Source organism: Mauremys reevesii, linkage group 7 (assembly GCF_016161935.1).
Source record: "Mauremys reevesii isolate NIE-2019 linkage group 7, ASM1616193v1, whole genome shotgun sequence".
Taxonomy (NCBI): Eukaryota; Metazoa; Chordata; order Testudines; family Geoemydidae; genus Mauremys; species Mauremys reevesii.
The window spans coordinates 19968891-19992075 of NC_052629.1; the positions used below are offsets into that span (position 1 = coordinate 19968891).

The 23185-nt window shown below is 39.4% G+C and overlaps 1 protein-coding gene across 13 annotated transcripts in view; it reads right to left on the reverse strand.

Moving 5' to 3' along the window:
• The window catches only part of CHST15 (carbohydrate sulfotransferase 15), a 93555-nt gene that overhangs the window by 10882 nt on the left and 59488 nt on the right, over nt 1-23185 (reverse strand). For all 13 annotated transcript variants that reach the window (XR_005601358.1, XM_039547950.1, XM_039547944.1 and 10 more), the window contains 5 exons: nt 21937-23014; nt 18944-19283; nt 13952-14098; nt 9929-10085; nt 730-886 (listed from right to left, as the gene is read on the reverse strand). Coding sequence is in view for 12 of the 13 variants with exons in the window: in XM_039547950.1 (XP_039403884.1) it covers nt 730-886; nt 9929-10085; nt 13952-14098; nt 18944-19283; nt 21937-22479 (1344 nt within the window). In the remaining variant the exon portion in view is untranslated. The remainder of the gene's footprint in view (nt 1-729; nt 887-9928; nt 10086-13951; nt 14099-18943; nt 19284-21936; nt 23015-23185) is intronic.

Genomic DNA, 23185 nt, shown 5'->3' on the forward strand with positions numbered 1-23185 from the left:
AAAATGGGAGGTAAAGGGCTAGATGACAGAGACCTGGTACTTTACAAGTGCATCTCACAGTAAACATGAGATACTGCTACGTATCTTCTGAATATATATATAATATTTGCAAAAACCCTTTTTTCACCCTCAAACAAAATACAAAAACAAATCAACACTAAAAATGTGAATTTTGGAACAATCACACTGAGATTTAGCTCTGTGTTCTTTGCCAATATCTTATGTAATAGAATTCTCCCTTTTCTGCTGTGTACGGCTTAAAAAAAGCGGGAGAGTGCATTTAATCTAGCTATCAATAGCCTTTTCTTGGGGAAAAAGATCCAGCATAAATGATGTATTCTTACGTGCAGTTCGGAAATTGCCTTATCTTTGCCAGAGCTATTTTTTGGATAGGTTTGCAAGTAAAGATTAAACTGTAATCTTTGCTAAATGTGCTCTTCATGCTCCTGCACACTAGAAAGAATGTATTATTACTGTTGGCATTCATCAGGGAACAGACTGAAGAGACAGCTGAGCCAGCACATCAGTTTTTACATGCATGAATATATTTTTATGTCACCAACTTAAAAAAAAAGGAAGAAAGCTTATTGATAGTCACAAACTAAACCATGTCTTGATTATAATTATAATTATTATTAACAGTTTGCTAAGGATCCTGGTATTTTAATAATCCAGACAAAATATTCTGTTTTTTTAAGCAAGGAATCAAATGTTATTGGAAATACATACAGGCATGGCATTGTTAAGGGTGTTGTTGTAGACACAGGCTCTCAGTGAGTAATCCAGCATGCAATTTTCAAACAGCTGCAGTGATTCTGCCACTTTTTCATGAAAGTCTTCTGCGGATTTATTCGCACTTGCAAAGTACAGATAATCCGAATACAATCTGTGAATGAAATACACGTGTAAATGATGAATAAAATTAAAGAAAATCAATTAAAATGATAATGAAAATAAGACCGCAACATTACTTGAGAAAATAGGGTGTGACTATAACATGTATTCATTAGCAGCTGATCCAATACCTGCTGAAGTTGATTTCAGCAGGTTTTGGCTCAGACTTTAGGGGTCCAATCCTGTGAGTTGCTAAGCATCCTCCACTCTTATTAACGTCAGCATCTAACAGGATTAGGCCCTAAGTAGTTAGGAGCCAATCCTTTTCTGAAGAGAAATGCTTGAAATATTCCTTTTTGTTTATTCTGTATTAATTATTATTATTCTGTATTGCAGTAATGCCTAGAAGCCCCAACCAAAAAGAGCCCCATTGTGCTAGGCCCTGAATGTACCCATAGTAAGAGACAGACCCTCCCTTAAACAACTTACTGTCTAAACACACAAGATGGACAAAGAGTGGGAGAAGAAACTGAGGCACAGAAAAGTGGAGTGACTTTTCCAAGACAGCCCATAGGCGAGCTGAAAATAGAAACCAGGTTTCCTGAGTCCTAGTCCACACTGTCTCTCTGTATGCTTGGTATGCAGTGTGGTGAGGAGCTGTATCATGGCACAATCTGTGGTCTCACGCCTGCTGTCTCTATTCAGGCAAAGTTCCCATTTAGTTCAACAGGAGTTTTGCTTGAGTAAGAACTATAGGACCTATGGTCCACATATATATGCAATACCAATATTATATCTTGCTCTGCAGCTATTTACTAGCCATCTCAGCCATACAAATCTGAATTACAGTGCAAATGGCAGGGCGCACTCTCATTTCAAATATGAAATATTTGTTCAAATCATTTCAAACATTTATAGTTGCTTAAATATTACAAGATAAAGATGACTTAAATTCTGGTTCATTTGGATGGAAATAAAAATGTAAAATGAAATATTTATTTTATTTATTTTTAATCCCTGGGACTCTGATTAGAATCTCTGGGTGTCGACATCATTTTAAACAGATCATAAGGGAAATACCAGGATGTGACATAAACAGAAGATAGGGTGTCATCCCTTGAATGAGATACGTAAGTAATTTTCACTTGTTTGGGGCTCATGAGAGATATCCAGAGTCCTGAAAATTCTGCAGCACTTCAGAGCCAATTTCTGCAGCAAGGGTGAGAGTGCAGAAGTATTATGAGCCCAAAGAATCCATTCTTGGACACACAATTCTAGAGACCCTGAATACACTTCATTCTCCATAAGAGCATATGTTTATGTAAATCATTATCTAAATGTAAAATTGGACTTTATTTCATAGCTATAATCCCGGAGGAACACTGAATCCACTTCGATCTTCAATGCCCTTCCCATTTTTATTAAACCAAAAATATCAAGTTGGCCAGAGGATTTCCACAGAAGCTTTAAAATACTACTTTTTATTTAGAGAGGTTAGGCTCTGCTTCAGGATAGTGTGTCATATAGACAGAACCTTAATTACTGAACTTTTATGTTTGTTTTTAATTTCATTTTTACATATTCAGAAAATATTACTGAAAACTGTTGAGAAACTGATGATGAGACACTAAGAGCTCTGTGCAACCTTTACTCAAATGAGTGAATATGGACTCATGCCAGTAGCCCTCTAGACTTCAAAGAGTACGTCTACACTGCAGCTGGAAGCGTGCCTCCCAGCCCAATTAGACAGACTTGCGCTCATTCTGCTTGAGCTAGAGTGCTAAAAATAGAAGTGTGGACGTTGCATGGGCAGCGGCTCAGGCTAGCTACCCGAGTCCAAGCCCACCCGACACCCTGGATCTGAGCTCCGGTGGCGAGCCCAAGCCACTGCTAATCCCACAATGTCCACATTGCTATTTTTAGTATGCCAGCTGGAGCAGAGCTAGTGCAGGTCTGTCTATCCAGGCTGGGAGGCTCTCTCCTAGCTGCAGCGTAGACATACATACCCAGTGCTTGCCTAAATAAGAGTTCACCAACATCAATAAGGATTGCACAATCAGATCCTTACCTAGCAATGTCAGGAGAAAGGACATGATTTGTATTTACTTCAAAATAATAGCCAAGCAAAAGATAACCTGTAGCTGTCTGTCACCAGAGACCCAATTAAGAACCCTGTCCTGTATGGTTTCTAATTTTTGGCCACTTCCCAGCCCAGCAATTCTGTTAGCAGATTGCAGAGAATTTCCATAGAGAAATATAGATCTTGTTTGGAAAATGTAACTGGTAGGCAGTCAGAGCTTTCTGCTATTACATTTCTGCTCCTTGGCAGAATTTCAAGTGTGCATCAGTTCCTCTAGAGTTATCTGCAGAAGGGGTCTGGGAGTGGACCTACATTACTTGCATCTTTCTGTTTATGTACTGAAACAAAATTGGTTCTCGTGTGTTGTTGAAGTTAACAGTGTTTAATAATATTCTACTACAATAGGAGAGAGGGTTAGAATTTAAAATGATCTTAATAAATTGGAGAATTAATCTGAAAACAATAATACGAAATTCAATAATGACAAGTGTAAAGTTCTGCACTTAGGAAGGAAAAATCAAATACACAAATACAACATGGAGTATGACTAGTTAGAGGCAGCAGTACTGTGGAAAAGGGGCTTTTGGTGGATTACAAATTAAATGAGTCAAGTGTGATGCTGCTGTAAAAAAGGCAAATGTCACTCTGGGTTGTATTAACAGGAGTGCTATATGTAAGACATGGGAAATAACTGTTCTACTCTACTCAGCACTAGTGAGACCTTACCTGGAGTGTCCAGACTTGGGCACTATACTTTCAGAAAGATGTGAACACACTGGAGACAGTCCAAAGGAGAGCAATAAAAATGATAAGAAAACGTGACCTATGCGGAAAATTTGAAAGAATTGGGCTTGTTTAGTCTAGAGAAGACTGAGAATGGATGTATCTTCAAATAGGTAAAAGGTTGTTATAAAAAGGACAGATTAATCATTGTTCATGTCCAAAGGGGGTAGGATGAGAAGTAATCAGTTTAGTTTCCAGCAAGGGAGATTTAAGTTAGATATTAGGAAAAACTTTCAAAACATAAGGCTAGTTAACCACTGGACCAGCTTATCTAGAATCCTTCTTGGAGCTTTTAAAGAACAGGTTAGATACACATCTGCCAGGAATGATCTAGGTATACTTAACTCTGCCTTGACCCAGAGGGACGGACTAGATGGCCTTATTAGGTCTCTTCTTGCCTTACATTTCTGATTGTGCACAGTCATAGACACATTTCAATGCTCTGTTTAAGGACTGCTTATAAAATGTCTCATGGCCACCAATGGATTTAATCCTGTCCTGCTATTTTTGAATAAAAGAAATACTGACACTTTTTAAAGTATCAAGCTCCTAAGCCTCTCTACTTCAGAATTATTCTTCTCTTTAAGGAGAAGGCCAAAGAGTTAAAAGTAAGCAATGATTGTAACTGTATGATTCTCAAGCACATTACTCCAATCCAGTCGTGGAAACACCAGTTCTCTTTTAAGGTATGTGTTGACAAGACTCCATCATGAGAAGTGAAGGGAACAGGCTTCTGGCAGGAAAATCCTACTATCCATCCTGAAATGGCTCAATTCCCCCTCCTAGCACCTGAGAGAGAGAACCAAGGCTCTGCATATTTCCCATCCATCTGCACAGGTGAGGAGGGAAATACCAGTTGAGCAGTCAAATGTTAGAGATGGGTTGTAGAAAAGCCATGAAGATGTAGGGGGGTGGGGGATCTTACTTTCTCACAGGCCTCCACGCAGTCCTGTAGGGTCAGGCCACAACCTGCTCCTAAATAAACTGATTAGTGTAATCTTTTTTTTTTTTTTTTAAGAAAATCAGAAGTGCGGTAATTGTTGGAATAGAAGGCACCAGCTCTTAGTGTTTGGCTGATGAAAGCAGGCAGGGAAATGTATGCCCCTTTAAGCCCCTATTCACTGACAAGAAACAGCCACTAAGTATTTGGCTGCCCCTAATATTTTGCTGCCTTAGGCATCTGTCTGTTCTGGTGTCTATGGAAGATCTGGCTGCAGAGTGGAGGATATGAGAAAAAGATGGGGGAGAAGCTGAGGGACGAAACAGCAGAGTTTAGTTAAATGTGGTAGGCATTAAGCACACAGCAGTATCTTCTCCTTGCAGAAATTCATGTGCGTGTAAAGACCGCTGTTTGCTAATGGCACGTTAACAAAAACCCGAAATGAGGATCATGCTGGAAGTATTTCTCTCCAGGAGAATAGGATCAGGCTGACAGCTCTTGCCATTCAGGGTATGGGAGAACAGGCGCTCACAGGAGAAACTGAGCCAGCAAGAATCATTTTGAAGATAAGCCAAAGCTGCAGTTTGTTTAAAATGTTTAATTTTTCTGATAATTTGTTCTAATCATCCAATTTAAATAACATTATTTTAAAGACCTGCTGACACCTTATGGAAAGCCTCTCTCTCTCTCCACTCGGCTGCCTATATTTTCTGTATTTTTTTCCATTTGTTTTTCAATTCTAGGGACATCTGCATGAAAATAAAATCTTTGTTCATTAGGATTTCAGCTGCTCCCCTGATACTTATTGCTCACTTGAAGTCATTATCCTCAATCATAATCTAACACAATTAAATAATGTGGCGATGACCATTATGTCACCCACAAAGGAGTATGAAAAAAGTCAACCTTGATATAAGCAGGTGCGACTCCTCCTGAAGCTAGTGGGACAGTTTCTGATCTCAATTACACTGGGAATCTACACAACTGATGTCACTGGGAGTTTTCCGATTGTCTTCATTGGCAGCAGGCTCAGGCCCTAAATGCAGAATGACTGTATTGAGCCAAATCCCCCTCTTTGCTAGCCAAAGGACAGAATAAGGGGTTCGCGCACTGAGAGCAGCCCTAAACTGTACTGGCTGTCCAAGGACCATATGAGCCTTGCAACAACTTAAATCAAGCCTGGCCACAGCCCTTCCCATAACCCTGACTGCACCAACACATTCCAGAATGTCCTCTGTACCAGCAGTCTCTTAATGAATTGACAGCAGAATCTGGACCAATGAGAGTTGCAGCCATTTATGACAGGGCTAAACTTGCTCCTATTATTTCAGATGAGGCACAAGCAAAAAGGGCAAATGAAATCCTAAATATACAGAATCTAGTTCCCTGCAAATACAGAGTTAGTGAAATGGAACTCACTTTTTGTCTCACCCGTATTACAACTGGCAAAGCGAAACACCCATTATTACAGAGGGTGGTTAAATAATGAGAGAATTGTGGATAATTTACATGAGGGAGGTACTTCAACCAGGTCTCTTGCATAAAATTACCATGTCTTAAACCTTAAGGTCAGGAGGCACATTTAACAGTTGGGAAATGCATTTCCCAGCATAGAGGATAGGAAGAGCCAGTATGGCTCCTTACTGCTGACAAACAGGGAGGGGCCACTTTGGCGGTTCCTGTTCTGTGAAGCCCTGATGTCAGGAAATCTAGTCCAGGAGAAACCACAGCAGATGACCTGCCACCTAATACCATGCAACTTGACTGGATGTGTCAGCATCAGGGGTGGAGCTCATGTGGCGCTTCTGGGTTAAACATTTCAGTGCCAACTCCCACTCTCCTCCACCAGAGAAAGTGGAAGGGATGTGCCCTGCTTTATTATGAAACATGTTCAGAATGCCTGCCTGGGATGACTTCTTATTAAATATTTATATGTCGATTGACGTAAATCAAAGCAATTTAAATAACTGATTTTAATCATGATTTCAAATCAGCAAGCAGGAAACCTTGATTTAAGTCATGCTTTGCATTTGTACTTTAGTTATTTTTCTAAAGAGAATTTGATTCTTATTGGTTGATACCAATAAACCATATTGATTTGCAATCAAATATAGTCTTCACACTAATTTTGGTGCTTCATTTCGCTAACAAGGAGGATACACACACAGACATATACACCCACACAATTATTTAAGTAGTTATCTCACTTATTTATTAAAATTCCTAAATTTTATATTTTAAATTTGTTATAAAATGGTGAATGATGCATTCTTTATTTACTAGAAGGTAATTAATTTTTACTTGAGATTTGTGTCAAATTATATTGAGATGGAAATTCAATTAAATATGCACAACAGCAGCATTTTAGGGTTTTTTATTAAATAAAACTACCGTAAAAGTGCTGGATAAATAAGGAAAAAAATTATCTAGAAGCTTATCAAAACATGTTTTGCATTTAAAACTAACTGATTTATTACACAAAAGGAAGTATTAGCAGTAGTTAGTGAACTGAATGGATTGTTCTGATTAATATGTCCTTCAAGATGTTAGAACTAGTAGAATTCATCCTCTCACAACTAGTTTTTTATTCATATGCTGGGAGAGGGAAGCAAGCATTCCTGCTTTTTCAACTCCCAATTGGTTTCTTAACTTTTAATGAACTAGTCATTGAACTCAGCTTGTTGAATAAACTGAAATAAATAAAATAGTCTCTCTGCAGCTGCAAAAGAGGCTACTGTTGTGAAAAGCCAGTTTTGCATTTCAACTAACTTTGGTTCCAGGTGCTTACCTAGTGGCTTCCACCAGTTCAGTAGCTTGATAATTACTTTATCAACGTTGTGCTAGGAACCATGCACTAAACTAGATGTGGAGGAAGGAGGTGATGGGTGAAGACTAGCCCTTTAAAATTTGGCAGCACATGTGTGTTGCTTAATATTTTTTATATTTAATTTAAATGACTTTAATAGATTATAATAAGTTTAGGCCTTAGCATAGGTTGTCAATTTCCAATTGAATTTTAATTGAATTGTATGATGTTAGCACCCAAATGTCCCAATGGGGGCCCATTGTTCTGGGTGCTACACAAACATACAAGAGACAATTCCTGCCCTGAAGGGCTAGTCTTCACCTATCATCTCCTTCCTCCAGATCTAGTTTAGTGCATGGTTCCTAGCACAATGTTGATAAAATAATTATCAACATTTACAGGACAGGAGAGAAGATGAGGTTTGCGCTTCCCTCTGTTGATGAACTGGAATTTCACTGTTGAGGTTTATCTCTGACTTAGTTAAAATGGAAGAAAACTCTGCAAGGGTAATTACCCACCCTGTAATCATCTAATAACATTTAGATCGTTCATGTAGATACAGGAACTGATTAAGACATACCCATAGTGCCTATGTCTACACTGCAATTAAACAGGCACAGCTGGCTTATATCACCTGACTCAGGCTTGTGTTTAATTGTGGTGTAGACATTCAGGCTCAGGCCCCCAATTAAACAGCTCCTTAGCCCAAGCCACACAAACCTGTCAGCTTCACAGGCCAGCCATAGGTTTTTAATTGCAGTGTAGACATACCCTATGGGGCCAATCCAATGCCAACTGAAGTCAATGGCAGTCTTCCCACTGGTTCAATGGGTGTTGGATCAGACCTCAGAGGCACAAGCCTAGCGCCTCAGATCAAGAGTTATGTGATGATATCAGCTGATGATCCTGAAAACATGACCCAAGTGATATCAGTGCCTGAATCTGTAGACACCCTTTAACTATAGTTCTGATCTTAAATGGGAGAACTGCCCCATGTATTTTAATGGGTTATTAATTCAGCATTCTGCTGTTCTGGGGGACTCTGCCAACACTCACCCAGAGTATGCATGGGTAGCCCTTGCTGCCATCACCCTATAATGTTTTTTCTGGGGTGATAGCCTGCCCAAACAAACATGTTTGTGGGACCCCACCAACGTAGTAGATGCCTTTTATGTGGGTGAGCCATGGCAGTGTGATAGGGCACACTGGAACCCATGAAGCATGCGTCTAGGGCTGGAATGACTTGGTGCAGCCCTGTTTTGGATAGCCTCTTTAGAATTATGTGCTTCCCCATACCCCTATTTTTGCAGCCCTCAATATATTGCCTTTATCTTTGATGCTACGTATCTGGCCAGATGTGTCTAAATCAGTAGTAAAGGAGAACTAACATCAAGAGTTCTCCAGTGCTATAGAAAATGGAGAAAGTACACCACTGTAGAGTCTCGCCACTTGTGTGTGGCATTAGAGGCTGCCCAAAGAGTCATGGCCCACAACCACAAGCTACAGCATACATTGGAAACTCTGGCCCAAACTGTGTGGTCCTTATAGCACCAATGAAGACTGTCTACTCTTTCACTAACCTCTCAGGTCCCCTCACCGCTTTCCTGAGCAACTTAGGGACCTTTTACCTGAGACCTTGTCCTTGAAAGATGGTGAAGCCCTAGCCTGCAGATGGTTGAACTGCCCTGAAAATGTATATGTGACAAAATGTGTTGTTGCCATCAAGAGACTGTTAGCAAGAGAATCATGCTGCACAGCTTCACTCTGATTCACAGGGCCTCTGTTCTTTGCCTTTGCTACCCTCTGCACCACAAAGAAAACGGGAGCACAATTCACAGAAATCCCCCTCTACTGACACCTGCTAGGGCACAGCTGCCCAGGGAAGAGCTAAAACATAAATGGAAAAAAAGGCTGTTTGTATCTAATACACAGGAAAAATAGTTCAAGAACAGTTTATCTTTGTAAAAGTTCAACCCCATACCACTGCCAAAATCAGCAAGACCAAGGATGACCTGTTAAGTAAGTGTTAGCTATGGAAGTTAAATATGCCCCAGACATTTTAGCTTAGTACTATACCAAGTCTTCCCAAGATTTAAAAAAAAAACAAAGAAACTTGTATAATTTGCTTAGTTGGGGGCCATTCCCAATCTTCCTTTTAAATATTCTGTCCCTTTGGAGATATAAACCCTACTACCCATTGTTCCTAATTTGAAATGAAGCACTACACAGTGCCAGGTTTGTTTTTTTCAAATGTTATTAAAACTGAAAATTCCAAAGCACTTGGAACAAAGCCATAAATATTTACAAAATCTAAAGTTAATTATAAATCAATAAAGCTACAGGGGTTTTACAAGTATTAACACTTATACCAGAAAAGAACTAGACCTCAGGCATATAAACAGTGTAAGTACATTTATTACATCTTTTAAAAAAACCACCCTTGTTTCTAGTGAGAAAGAATTCCACGCATTGCTTTATTGCTAACCTTTCAACAGGATCCCTCAGCATGACGATAAGTTTGGCATGGGGCTGGAAAGCATGGATGAAATCCTGGATTAAAAATGGAGGTTCTCCATCAGTACTGTTGTCATAGAAGAAAACCCAGGCATTGTTATCCCACATTGTAGAAGCACTGGCCTCTCCTAGAAATGACAAGTATTTACAATGAGTATCTGACTAATTTTTTTTTTTTACATTGGCACTAAAGATGAAGATCCTGACCGTCAGCTTGTGTAAATCAGTCTGGCTCCATTGACTTTCATGGACTTATGCTGATTTACACTGCCTGAAGATCTGACCCATGTTTCTGCAGAATCAGGAAGCTCTTAGTTAAAGACACTTTTATATAATTACACAAATTATCACTGTCATTATACTGTACTTCTGAAAATGGTTGATGAATATTCAAATATATTTAACTTTAAAAGGGTGTGACCAATTATATAATGAACAGAATTTGTAAGTTAGTGGTAGTAGAGCTATTTCCTACCATCCAGACAGAAAGAACTTATATCCCATAAAGATTTTCAATTCCACCTTATCTTTAAGGTACTTTCTGAGAGTTACTTTAAACACTTCCCTAATTGCAGGGAATGACATCATTTGTAATTGGCTAGCCTGATAAAAAATGTAAAGAACCACTCCAGACAATCAGTATTGCTTAGACCATGAACTGAGGATTTGAGAGATACACAGGCAATGTGGGAAGAAAAGCATCAGTCAGATTGGCTGTGTCACAGTGTACTGAATCTTTCCTTCTCCTCAGTTATTATTGGAGCGTTACTATACACCATCAGAGATACTGTACAATACCATCATGTCCCATAGTCTCAAGTACAGATATGCACTTAAAAGGAAGACAAAATCAACTGATTTCACAATGAATAATAAAATACAGTTAAAGACCAGATTCTGATATCTTTAGGTCAAGAAAAACCTTACTCTGAAAGTAGTGTCATTTATCTTAATAGGACTACTCCTGGAGTAGGTTGCTACTCAGTAACTACTCAACTGAGTAAAGGATATCAGAATCTAGCCAATAGTGCCCATACTGCATCTATCTCTTAAACTGTACTGTCTCCTTCTGCTGAGTAATACTAAAATTCATGAGACAAAATTTGCTTCAACAAAATGTATGTTTTAGCCTTTTCCAAGCTCTCTCTTTTTGCCAATGTGGGAGGCACTAATTTCTGTTAATGAGTTTTTGAACCAAAAGGGATGAGAAAAAAAAAACCCTGTAATTGATAGTTCTGTGATTTAATCATGTACAAGTACATATATGCAAATATATTCTTATTGTAGGGAATTTTCCTTTTCTCTTTCTTTGCCTCCTCTTCTTCTTTGTATTTGAATCCTCATTTTGGAAAAATCCAATCAAGTTTTTAAACTTAAAATAAAAATTGCCAAAGCCTTCATACTAAATAAGCATTTATCAATTCCTTTAGGCTCCACTTTTACCTACTGTACTTCACTAAAAGAGCCTGGAAGACGTTAGAGACCAGAATTATTTACTGATATTCTCATTGTTACTGTTTTGAAAGGAGAAATTGGGGCTTTCAGTCTAAGACTGGAAGTCCAGAAGATCTTTGGTTTCTCTTTCCAAATCAATCATAAACACCATTACATGACCTTGAGCAGATCATCTGACATGTTAGTTCAGTAGCGGACAGTTCAGCTCAAAAGCTGGGTAAAGTGGAACCGCAAAAGACTAAAATGCAGCATTGGAGCAAAATCCCCATACCAAAACAGGTGTGAGAGTCTGTATTTGTATTACCGGTGCAATGAACAAGATCCAGTGCTGTAAATATGTGTGAAGGCATGTGTGGAATATAAATCCTGCATGGACTGAATAAGAGCAATGCATTTAGATATATGAGTACTCTGACAGTCCAGATCGGCACAGGTCCACTGAAGTCTATGGTATTACACCGATTTAAACCAGAGAATTTTCCCCACAGCCTGCAGCCAATTTAAGAGCTGTGTCAGGCCCCAGATGCATTGGAACCAATGTTGTCCTGCTGTGTGGGAAGAGGGCAGGAAGTGAGGAACCCAAACAGACAGTGGGCTCCATCCATCCTATTGCACAGAGGTATTGGGGGACCAAGCAGCTGTCCAGGGCATGGGTGCAGGCACAGGCATGAGTCCATATATTCATGAATCTACCCACCAAGGAAACCGGGGACATCAGCTACAGAGGCTATAGAAAGCCTCTGAAAATAACCTGCAGCCTTTCAACTATCTAGCCAGCCAGCCAGCTACCCCACAGACATAAGCATGGTCTCTGAACAATTAAGATATTCCTTTACTCCTTTGGAACTCCTCTGCACAACAACCCATATAGGACCAGATTCTGCCATCCTTACCTACAAGAATAAGAATAGTGGAGTCTAGTCCTTACTTTGGCTGTGGATTTGGAACAATGTTTACTTTTGTATACATGCTCTCAGTTTACTCATTCAGGAGAGTGAACTTTAAGCTAAAGATGTTGTTTTTTGTGCAGTTAATTTAGTATAGCTTGTGTTCGGAACTAAAACAGGATGACTGTGAGGAACTAAAAGGAAAAAGAATTTAATTCCTACCCATTTGACAGTGTCTCTTTACACATAATAAAGATTTAATATCTGCAAAGAGGGTACCCTATTCAACACATCTTGAATTAATCACCGTTATATCCACTGCATTTATATATCAAATTATCATAGCACAATCAAATATATACTAATTTTTCATATGGACTTAAAGCACATACAGTATGATTAAACTGCCTACTTTAATTAAAGAATGTACGATGTCCTTATCCTGAGATTAATGGAATAAAATCATGTCATGTTTTCATAAAACATTCTTGTGAATTTATCAGATTAATGATCGTAAATAAAAAAGTCCTGTTTAGAATGCCTGAAGCTAGAACAGCAGTGTACTCTACAGGTCTTCTAAAGATTTAGTGTTTTATTTGCGAAAATATATTACCTAATAAAGATATGACTCAAAGATGGTTAGAATTTGAAAATACTGTTACATGACAAAGTTAAAGGAATGTTTATAGTTTTAATTAAATTTCCCTTTTTAATAATCTGAAGTTTAACAATGCAACATTCTAAGGAAACCTGATTTTCATACATCATGTAGACTGTCTCTAGACTAGATTGTTTTTTTACTGAGGTCATAAAAAACTGATTTAATGAGCATAATAAATTCAGAAATTTTCCTGCAAACTTCATAAGGACCAAAGTAACCTTAGCGATAAGGGAACTGAGACTACAGAAAAAACATGAACTCTAGAAAAAGCTGTAACAAGAGGTAAAGGTACTTAAAAATGTACTCTGCTAATTTAAATAAGTGAACGGGGTTTATCTAAGCCAAGGGTCAGCAACCTTTCAGAAGTGGTGTGCCGAGTCTTCATTTATTCACTCTAATTTAAGGTTCCGTGTGCCAGTTATACATTTTAACATTTTTAGAAGGTCTCTTTCTATAAGTTTATAATATATAACTAAACTATTGTTGTATGTAAAGTAAATAAGGTTTTTAAAATGTTTAAGAAGCTTCATTTAAAATTAAATTAAAATGCAGAGCCCCCCGGACTGGTGGCCAGGACCCGGGCAGTATGAGTGCCACTGAAAATCAGCTCGCGCGCCGCCTTCGGCACACATGCCATAGGTTGCCTACCCCCGATCTAAGCATTTCACCTGTGAAAGTATTGTAGACTGTAATAAAAATAGCAGGAATATCTGCAGATGTCCCTGATGGCAGAACTTCACAGGACCCAGTACTGCAATCTTGCCAGGCACAGAACATCCATTTAGGTAAAGGAAAGCAACCTGCCTCCAGAGGAAAATAAATAATGCACCTATCTATAGACAGGGGCCTTACCTGACATCAAATGGCCCTCTGCTATGATTAACTTACTGCGGACATAAGACACTTTGATTAAGCTTATTGTACCATCGCTATAAATGTTACAACTAATTTAGGACCACTGACATATTTTCATAAGTAGTATTTGCAGTACCAATGATGATGTGGTTCATCTTGCTGTGCCCTTTTGTTACATCGCTTTGTAACACACCCTGAATCTGATATGCAGCCAAGTCAAACAGATCAAGGTAATCTTCCACTGGGTAGCGATCATGAAATCCATCCCTCAGACGAATTATTCCTAAAAACAAAACCCTAATGAGTAAAAAAGAAGCTAGAAAATAAAACTCAAGAGCCAGATCCACAGTTGGAGTTAATCAGCAAAACTCCATTGACATCAATAAATCTACAGCATTTTACACCAGCAAAGGATTAAGCCAAGGAGCATAACGTTAAGATAAAAAGGCAATTATGAAGTAGTTGTGATTCAAGATACTAGAATACTAAAATATAAATTCATGCCGAGAGGAAATATTTTAAAGTGCTATGTTTTATAGACCCTGAATGAATAGCTTGAACTTTCTTCTAAGTTTAGCTTTTGAAATGAACATAGAGGGCCAGATTCTGCTCATTTACACCAGTGTAAACTGGAGTCACTTCACTTTGGATTTACACTGGTGTGCCTGAGAGCAAAATCTGGCTCTGAATCTGTCAATTACACCCACACTTAACAAATCAGAAAATCAGCAGATTAACAACATTGACTGTCTTCCAAATTTGAAGAAAACAGCACCTTTCTGCAATTCTTGGCTTTGACAACAATTTTGCCTGAGAGTGAATGGCTTTCACAGACACTTTCAAACAAGATGGGAAGGGAGAATTAAAAAATTTGGAGGAGATGTTTTGTTTATTAATTCTTTTCACCTACCAATCTAATTAACAGTAATAGTAAATTGAACTGGTAACAAAATATCAAGGTATAATTCCTATTTTATTCTTTTGGGGTGGATCGAATTTCTATGAAAGCCAATAGCAAAACACTGTAATTCCCACGCTACTTTTTCCTCTACATGCACCTTGCAGTGTCACCGGTCCTCATTCTTCATCTCCAGCATCAGCGGCTCCTCTTAGGTATCCTCTGCTCCTTTTCCCTTTTTGTGCCTGCTCTCTCCACTTGTTCCTGATCCTCTTCCCATTTCCCTATTTCCTCTTGTGTATTCCCCCCATTCTCTGCATTCCTGCGTCTTACTCTAGAGATTAGTAAGGCCCAGCTCTGAGAAGCTGCCCTTGCCTTACTTTGATTTACACATCCTGGCTCTTCAATTGCAAATTACGCCAATTTAGATATATGGGAGTCTGAGTGCAAGGGAGTTTGTTAATGTAAGGAAATCTAATGTTACACGTCACCTCTGAATTTGGCCCTGCTCTCCCACATGCACCATCCTGGCAGACACAATCAGACGAGATGCTTTGGCCGGCAAGCCCTACATTTAAACATCTGGAGATTACCCTGCTTCTATTCTCTGTGGAAGGTTCTAGGATCTGAAATTCACTCCCTCCATTGATCTGACAGAACTTGAGCCTATTAACCATCAGGTCATGATATCAGGCTTATCATTTATTTCCAGGCTTTGGCCTGAGGGGCTGACTGTGAAGAATGAATTTGATGTTAATAGATTTTTAAGACCAGGAAAGAATGCATTATGATCATCTACTCTGACTTTCTGCTTTGTACAGCCCATAGAATTTCACCCAGTGATTCCCGAAGTAGAAGGAATTGTTTCTTTCCTATTATTTCTAATTTGGTGGGGGGAATCTATTTGAGGGTGACATTGTACTTGTGCTATACTGTGTGAATCCTAAATTATGACTGTGCACTCAAAATATCTGATGAGCACGTTTTAGAAATCTAAATATAATAATAAATTAAATACATTATTTATGGTAACAGACAAGAAAAATTAATGTGGAAAAGGAGATATCTATCCATCCTTTTCTTCATTCGTCTTGTTTCCCTGTGTGTATGTGTGTGAATACACACAAATATAAAATGTATGTGTAAACAGATATAGATACCTCCTTTTCCATGTGTGGGTGGGGTCAATATTTATACGTCTAGCCAGAGAAATGCAGAGTGTCTCCAATCTCCATTCAGCCAAATACTGAAATCCTAACTCAGGTTTTACTCAGTTATCACTCAAGGATATTTATATAAATAAACCATCTGTGGTATATATATATAAACATTAAACAAAATATCACAGATGTTATTAGAAGTGAATCAGCAAAGTTGGGCTTTTCTAAGGTCTCGTCTACACTACAATCAGGTTGACACAAGACAGCTTACATCGACCTAACTATGGAAGTTTCTACACTTAATCTCACTCCTGCTGACGTAACTGCCCTGCTATGCCGACTTAATAACTCCACCTCCTTGAGCGGCATAGAGTCAAGGTCAATGTAGTTAGGGCAACGCAGTGTTAGTGTAGACACTGTGTTACTTATGTCGATTGTTACTAGCTTTCAGGAGCTGTCCCACAATGCCCCACAATCGATACAAGTGCTCCTGGTGAGGACGTGCACCGCTGACACAAGGAGCAAACTGCAGACATGCACAAGCGATGTAATTACTGTGGTGACTGTACGCCAATATATGTTAAGGCAACTTAATTTTGTAGTGCAGGCACGGCCTAAGTCTGAGCCAACTTTCTACTGAGCTGCTGCTCCACAAATGAAACACTGTTATGTGTTCACTAAGGGCTACTTTTCCAAGGAGTTTAAAGAAGAAAACAAACAACATCTAAAAAGGGCACATAACCATTTCCCTGTGCAGGATATAGAACTCCAGCAAAATAAAAAGATAAATACATTAGCAGAAAAAGGATATGCTTTTAAAACAAACTAAGGAATACAATCATAGAATCATAGAAATGTAGGACTGGAAAGGACCTTTACACGTCATTTGATCCTGTCTCCTGCATTGAGGCAGGACATAGTACTATGTAGACCATCCCTGGCAGGTGTTTGTCTAACTTGTTCTTAAAAACCGCCAATGACAGAGACTCCACAACCTTCCTAAGAAATTTATTTCTGTGCTTAACTACCCTTACATTTAGGAAGTTTTTCTAAAGTCTAACCTAAATCTCCTTGTCTGCAATTTAAGCCCATTGCTTCTTGTCCTGTCCTCAGTGGTTACAAAGAACAATTTATTACCCTCCTCTTTATAACAATTTTTACATACTTGAAGATTTATGGCCCCCCTCAGTCTTCTCTTCTGTAGACTAAATAAAACCAGTTTTTCCCTCATGGGTCACGTTTTCTAGGCCTTTAATCTTTTTTGTTGATCTCTTCTAAATTTTCTTCAATTTAGCTACATCTTTCCTGAAGTGTGGTGCCCAAAACTGGACAATATACCAGCTGACGCCTTGTCAGTGCTGAGCAGAGGGGGGAGAATTACTCCTCGTGTCTTGCATGCAACACTCTTGCTAATACATCCCTGAATGATGTTTGTTTTTCTTGCAACAGTATTACGTTGTTGATTCATATTTAGTTTGTGATCCACTATAACCTCCAGATCTGTTTCTGCAGTACTTCTTCCTATGCAGTCATTTCCCGTTTGGTATTTGTGCAGTTGATATTCCTTCCTATGTGGAGTATTTCGTATTTGTCCTTATTGAATTTCATCCCATTCAATTCAGACCATGTCTCCAGTTTGTCAAAATCATATTGCATCCTAATCCTGTCCTCCAAAGCACCTACAACCCCTCCCAGCTTAATATCATACACAAACTTTATGAGTGTACCCTCTATGCCATTATCCAAATCACTGATGAAGATAATGGATAGAACTAGACCCAGGACAGATCTCTGTGGGATCCCACTCAATATGCCCTTCCAGGGGGATTGTGAAAAATTGATAACTATTCTCTAACTATGGTTTTCCAGTCAGTTGTGCACCCACCTTATAGTAGGTTCATCTAGGCTATATTTCTCTAGTTTGTTTATGAGAAGGTTGTGACGAAGTGGGAATGTTCTTGCTGTGTTATGTGAATGCTGAGTTGGGAGTACTGACCTGGGAAGGTTGCAGGGGAGTTGTGCTGGGACGGCCTGCCTTGGGGAAGGGAGCATACCTGAGCATGTAACATGAGAACACAGGAGAGGGGTTGGAGGCCAGGTAACACCTCTGCCCAGGACACTGGACAAAGGCTGGGGGGGCTGAGTGAGAGGCTGGAGGGAGTTTGGGTTGGGAACTGGCTGGGAAATGGAGAGGGGCTTCCCAACAGGGCTGTGGCCTCCCTGGGGCCCCAGATGGACCTAACTAAAGGAGGTCCTGTTGTCTGTACCGGCAAGACCTGTTTTGGACTGTGTTCCTGTCATCTAAATAAACCTCTGTTTTACTGCCTGGCTAAGAGTCACGTCTGACTGCAAAGTGGGGGTGTAGGACCCTCTGGCTTCCCCAGGACCCCGCCTGGGCGGACTCATTGTGGGAAGCGCACGGAGGGGCATATGCTGAATGCTCCAAGGACAGACCCAGGAGGTGAAGCCGTGTGAGCTTCTTGCCCTGAAGATAGTCTGCTCCAAGGGAGAGGAGGCTCCCCAAAGTCCTGACTGGTTTTGTGGGGAGCAGTTCCAGAGCATCGCCCAGGGACTCCGTGATAAAGGTTATGTGAGACAGTACCAAAAGACTTACTAAAGTCAAGATATAACACATCTACTGCTTCCTCCCCCACAGCATACACAAGTCTTGTTACCCTGTCAAAGAAGGATATTAGGTTGGTTTGATATGATTTGGTCTTGACAAATCCATATTAACTGTAGCTTATTACCTTATTTTCTTCTAGGTGCTTGCAAATTGATTGTTTTGATTATTTGCTCGATGATCTTTCTGGGTACTGAAATTAAGATGACTAGTCTATAATTTCCTGAGTTGTCCTTATTCCCCCTTTTTTAGATGGGTACTATATTTGCCCTTTTCCAGTCCTTCAGTATCTCTTCCCTCCTCCCCGGATATACTCCTCTATCATTTTATCAAAAGTTAATGGGGGACTTTACTTATAACTTGAAAAAGGCATTACTCTCTGAAGAGATATGCTTCCATTTCAGTAACTGCAGTTCTTTTGAAATGTTAGAATCTATGTTTACTCACCAAATCGCTTCCTTGTCCACCAGTGTGGTTCTTTAATTGCTGAGAATCTAACATCTGGGTGTAACCGGAGCCTGTCATAAAGATCGGTCGTTCCACATTTTGGCTGGCCTATTATGTAGAAATGAGGAAGACAGCGCAGCCGATAGTGCTTATCCTTATAATGATACAAGTGGTTCCAAAATACTTTTTTGAGGTAATCAAATATGGTCCGAAAACGCTTTGAATACAGTGCATATGAGTTTGTTGTGTAAGGATCTGTTGTAGTATTTCCTCTATATTCTTCATACCAACAAGGATTCTTGCTATTTGGAAGGAATTTATTAGGAATTATTGAAAACATCTGCAACATAAAGAACAATAATTTCAGTCAAGGCAGCAGCAAAGTTTATAATGACAGTTTCTTATTTAACACAATTAGTGAACACAAACCAACCACTATCATCATAATCTTTCTAAATATTTTTTTGGCAATTGCACAGCAGAGATAAAACTCTGCTGTTGACCAAACTGGAGCCAGATCCTGCACAGCTGCATGAGGTGGAGAGAGGTGCAGAGCTAGATGGAGAAGGGAGAATATTCATACATTCATCAATTTTAAGGCCAGAAGGGACAACTATGATCATCTAGTCTGACTTCCTACATAATACAAGCCATAGAATTTCACTCAGTAATTCCTACAGTGGAGGAATACTTCCTCCTGAATCCATAAGCGAATGTGATAAATCCCAGCAATTTATGGTCAAAGTACTGCACTTAAGCAAGAGTCATACAATGCCTCTCAGCATCCCTCTGGAATATGCACCTCTGTACCAACCCAATGGCTGCCGGCACTTTTACAGTCCAGCCCAATTCCTGTCAAAGGCAATGGAAAGGCTTCCAGTGACATCAATGGGGATTCGCTTAGGTCCTAAAGCAACAACTGAGCCCAGGAATATTTAAGAATAAAACTGAACATATTTTCCATTGTATCACTTAATACCAGAAGTATTTTGGTGGAGGATGCTGGCGGGGGGTGGGGGTTGTTAATGAAGGAAAAGATTGAGGACAAAATCAACATAGTAAAAAACCACCTTCTGCTGTTAGCTCTGTTGGGTCTAACCAGAAGCACTGTATGACTCTTGCTTAAGTGCTGTACTTCAACTACAAATTGAGCACCTCTAGACTCCATTCAGCCAAATCCTGAAATCCTATCTCAAGTTTGACCCAGTCTTCACTCAGGGATAAATCCCATTTCTGACTTTAGTGAAAGACTTCCCAATTTAGCCCATTGACTTCAATGGGAGCTGAGATGCTCAGCCTTCTCAGGATCAGGCCTCATCTTTATGCTGTGAGCGTAGCTAAACTCTATGAAGCCTGCTGGAATCTTTAGTACTACTTAATTTAAGGAATCCTTAAAATAAACTTTCAAAGAATAACAATTAGGAACACTGATTTAGCCAAAGATAAAATAATCAGATGAAATTAACTTCCAGTTTTTAATTCTGAAATACAAGATTTGCATGACTGATTGAAATACCAATTACTAGATTTCTGGGAAGGCACACTAGTAATCAGTTATTAAGGGAGGCTGTTTTTTATTTATCAGTTAAATGTTTTGGCACATCTGACTAACTCCTCTGAATTATTTTGAATAAAACGACAAGGAATAAGTTCAATGTAATTGTACTACTCATGCAAGGTTGTCAGACTTCTTGTCTCAGATGTTCAGACCATTTATATAATCCATCTGTTTTGCCTATGGCTCAAACACAGATCACACACACAGAGAGAGAGAAACGTGCATGGAATAACAGCAAATTATTGACTAAGGTGAAGACGCGAATTTACGAGACTTGCGTGCGGTCATCCCTGCTTTATGGTTCAGAAACGTGGACTACATATGCTAGGCACATCAGGAAACTGAATAGTTTCTACATGAAATGCCTGCACAAGATCCTGAAAATAAAGTGGGAAGACAAAATACCAAACACAGAGGTGCTGGAGCGTGCAGACTGACACACTTAGAAACCACTATCCAGAAGAAGAGGATGCAATGGTTTGGTCATGTCAGGAGAATGGGAGAAGACTGTATCCCCAAGAATATTTTGTACGCTGAGATTCGAGACGGCTCTAGAAAGTGGGGTCACCCTTTATGTGGTACCACGATGTGTGCAAAAATGACATGAAGTTGTTCAGCATCAATGTAGAAAGCTGGGAGAAGCGCGAAGAATCCCAGTGCAGAATATCTGGCACTGGGTGCAGCTCAACATGAAGCAGCTTTGATCTAGAGCAGGGATCGGCAACCTTTGGCACGCGGTCCGCCAGGGTAAGCACCCTGGCAGGCCGGGCCAGTTTGTTTACCTGCTGCGTCCGCAGGTTCAGCCGATCGCCACTCCCACTGGCTGTGGTTCGCCAGCCCAGGCCAATGGGGCTGGCAGGAAGTGGTGGCCAGCATATCCCTTGGCCCGCGCCACCTCCCACAGCCCCCATTGGCCCAGGACTGCGAACTGTGGCCAGTGGGAGCCGCAATTGGCCGAACCTGCGGACACGGCAGGTAAACAAACTGGCCCGGACCACCAGGGTGCTTACCCTGGCGAGCTGTGTGCCAAAGGTTGCCAACCCCTGATCTAGAGGATGGAAGCAAAGCAAGAAAGAAGAAAGCAGCATACTGTAATCTTGGATTACAACTCAGACAACACATGGAATGGTGAAATTTGTAACAAGCTGTGTCACTCTCGTTTTGGGCTTGTCAGCCATAAGTGGATTCATCAGGCACTTGATTAGACCTCTTATGCATACACTATGGTCCAGTGGATCGACAGTTGCATATTACAGATATACAGATAAATATATCTATATGAAGGGAAAAGACTGCAGCAGTTGGTGTTCCAGATCCATATCGACTTCAATTAGCTATACTGTTTTACCTCATCTGAGGATCCGGCCCAGAATACTTGAAATAAACGAACAAACATACATACATCAGTTTCAGAGGGAGTTTAGTTTATACTTACATGCAGTTCTTGTTTCTTCAGGTCTTCTAAATCTGGACGTTGTCTGTTTATAAACTCAATCTTTGAAGTAATAGTGTCAATAATTAATTTAATGCTTGGATAATCCCTTACATATGAAATATTAATTTTAGAAGGCTGGTAATGGTCTTTCATCTCACTAAGGCTTTCATTGTCCATTAAGTTTGGATTGCCAGTAAAAGCTCCATAATGGAATGGCGAAGGTATTAGCAATAGGCCATGTTTGGCTCCAGTCAGTATGTATGATGCCATCACTAAAGTCATTATTATCAACCCAAATATCAAGCTGCATAGCTTCCCTTTCCTCAAGCAAAAAAATCCATTCCAGCTTTCATTATGATGAGTCCTTACTTCCAAGACTGCTAGCAAGTTCATCTGCTTACTATCCACATACAAAGGAATTATATTGTCTTGTTTGCACACAGGACACTTCTGGTTAATATGATTAGACCGACGGCATCTGAAACACCGTTTGTGCAAGTCATTTGGTAATAACTGTATACAACAATTAATGCAATGCCTCATATTAGTACCGTTAAACTGCTATATTAATGAGCCATGAATAGCCATAAAATATTTCTGATGCATACAAATTATTTTCTGAAAACCTGAAATAATTTAATTCCTTGCATTATGATATATGTTGTAATTAAAAAAAACCAGGTTCAAAACAAAACAGCTAAAATATGCTGAAATTAATATACGGTCTCAGTCACAAATAAAAAACTACAAATAAAAGTATGGTGGACATGTTTCATAAAGATTTGGCTCCTTAAGGGAAATCTAGTAAAATAAAAAGCAACCACAAGTCTTGCTCAAGTTTTTCCCATTGAACAAAATGAGATGGAAGAAACTTCACTATATAGTGTGAAAATACACAAAAAATAAAAAGACCTCATTGTTCTCTGATGTATTTAGGAGTAAGCAATATATGCAGCCCAGACAGAAGGTGCCTTGGAAAGTCCCATATGCTCTCAAAAACGGTAGGTTCCAAAATGGAGTGTTGCCTCTGAAAGTTTCATCTACATAAAGGTCGCTTCAAAGATCTGTGTTGCATAACCTAAAAAGCAAAAAAAAAATGTATATGGATATATGCCAATGAATAAGCCATTACATTAATCAGCTGCAATACAAGTATGATCTATCACTTGCAAACAAATTCTTAGTTAATTTAGCAACCTTAATTGAAAGGTATCTTCCACTTAAAAACAAAATATTATAGTTACAAAAT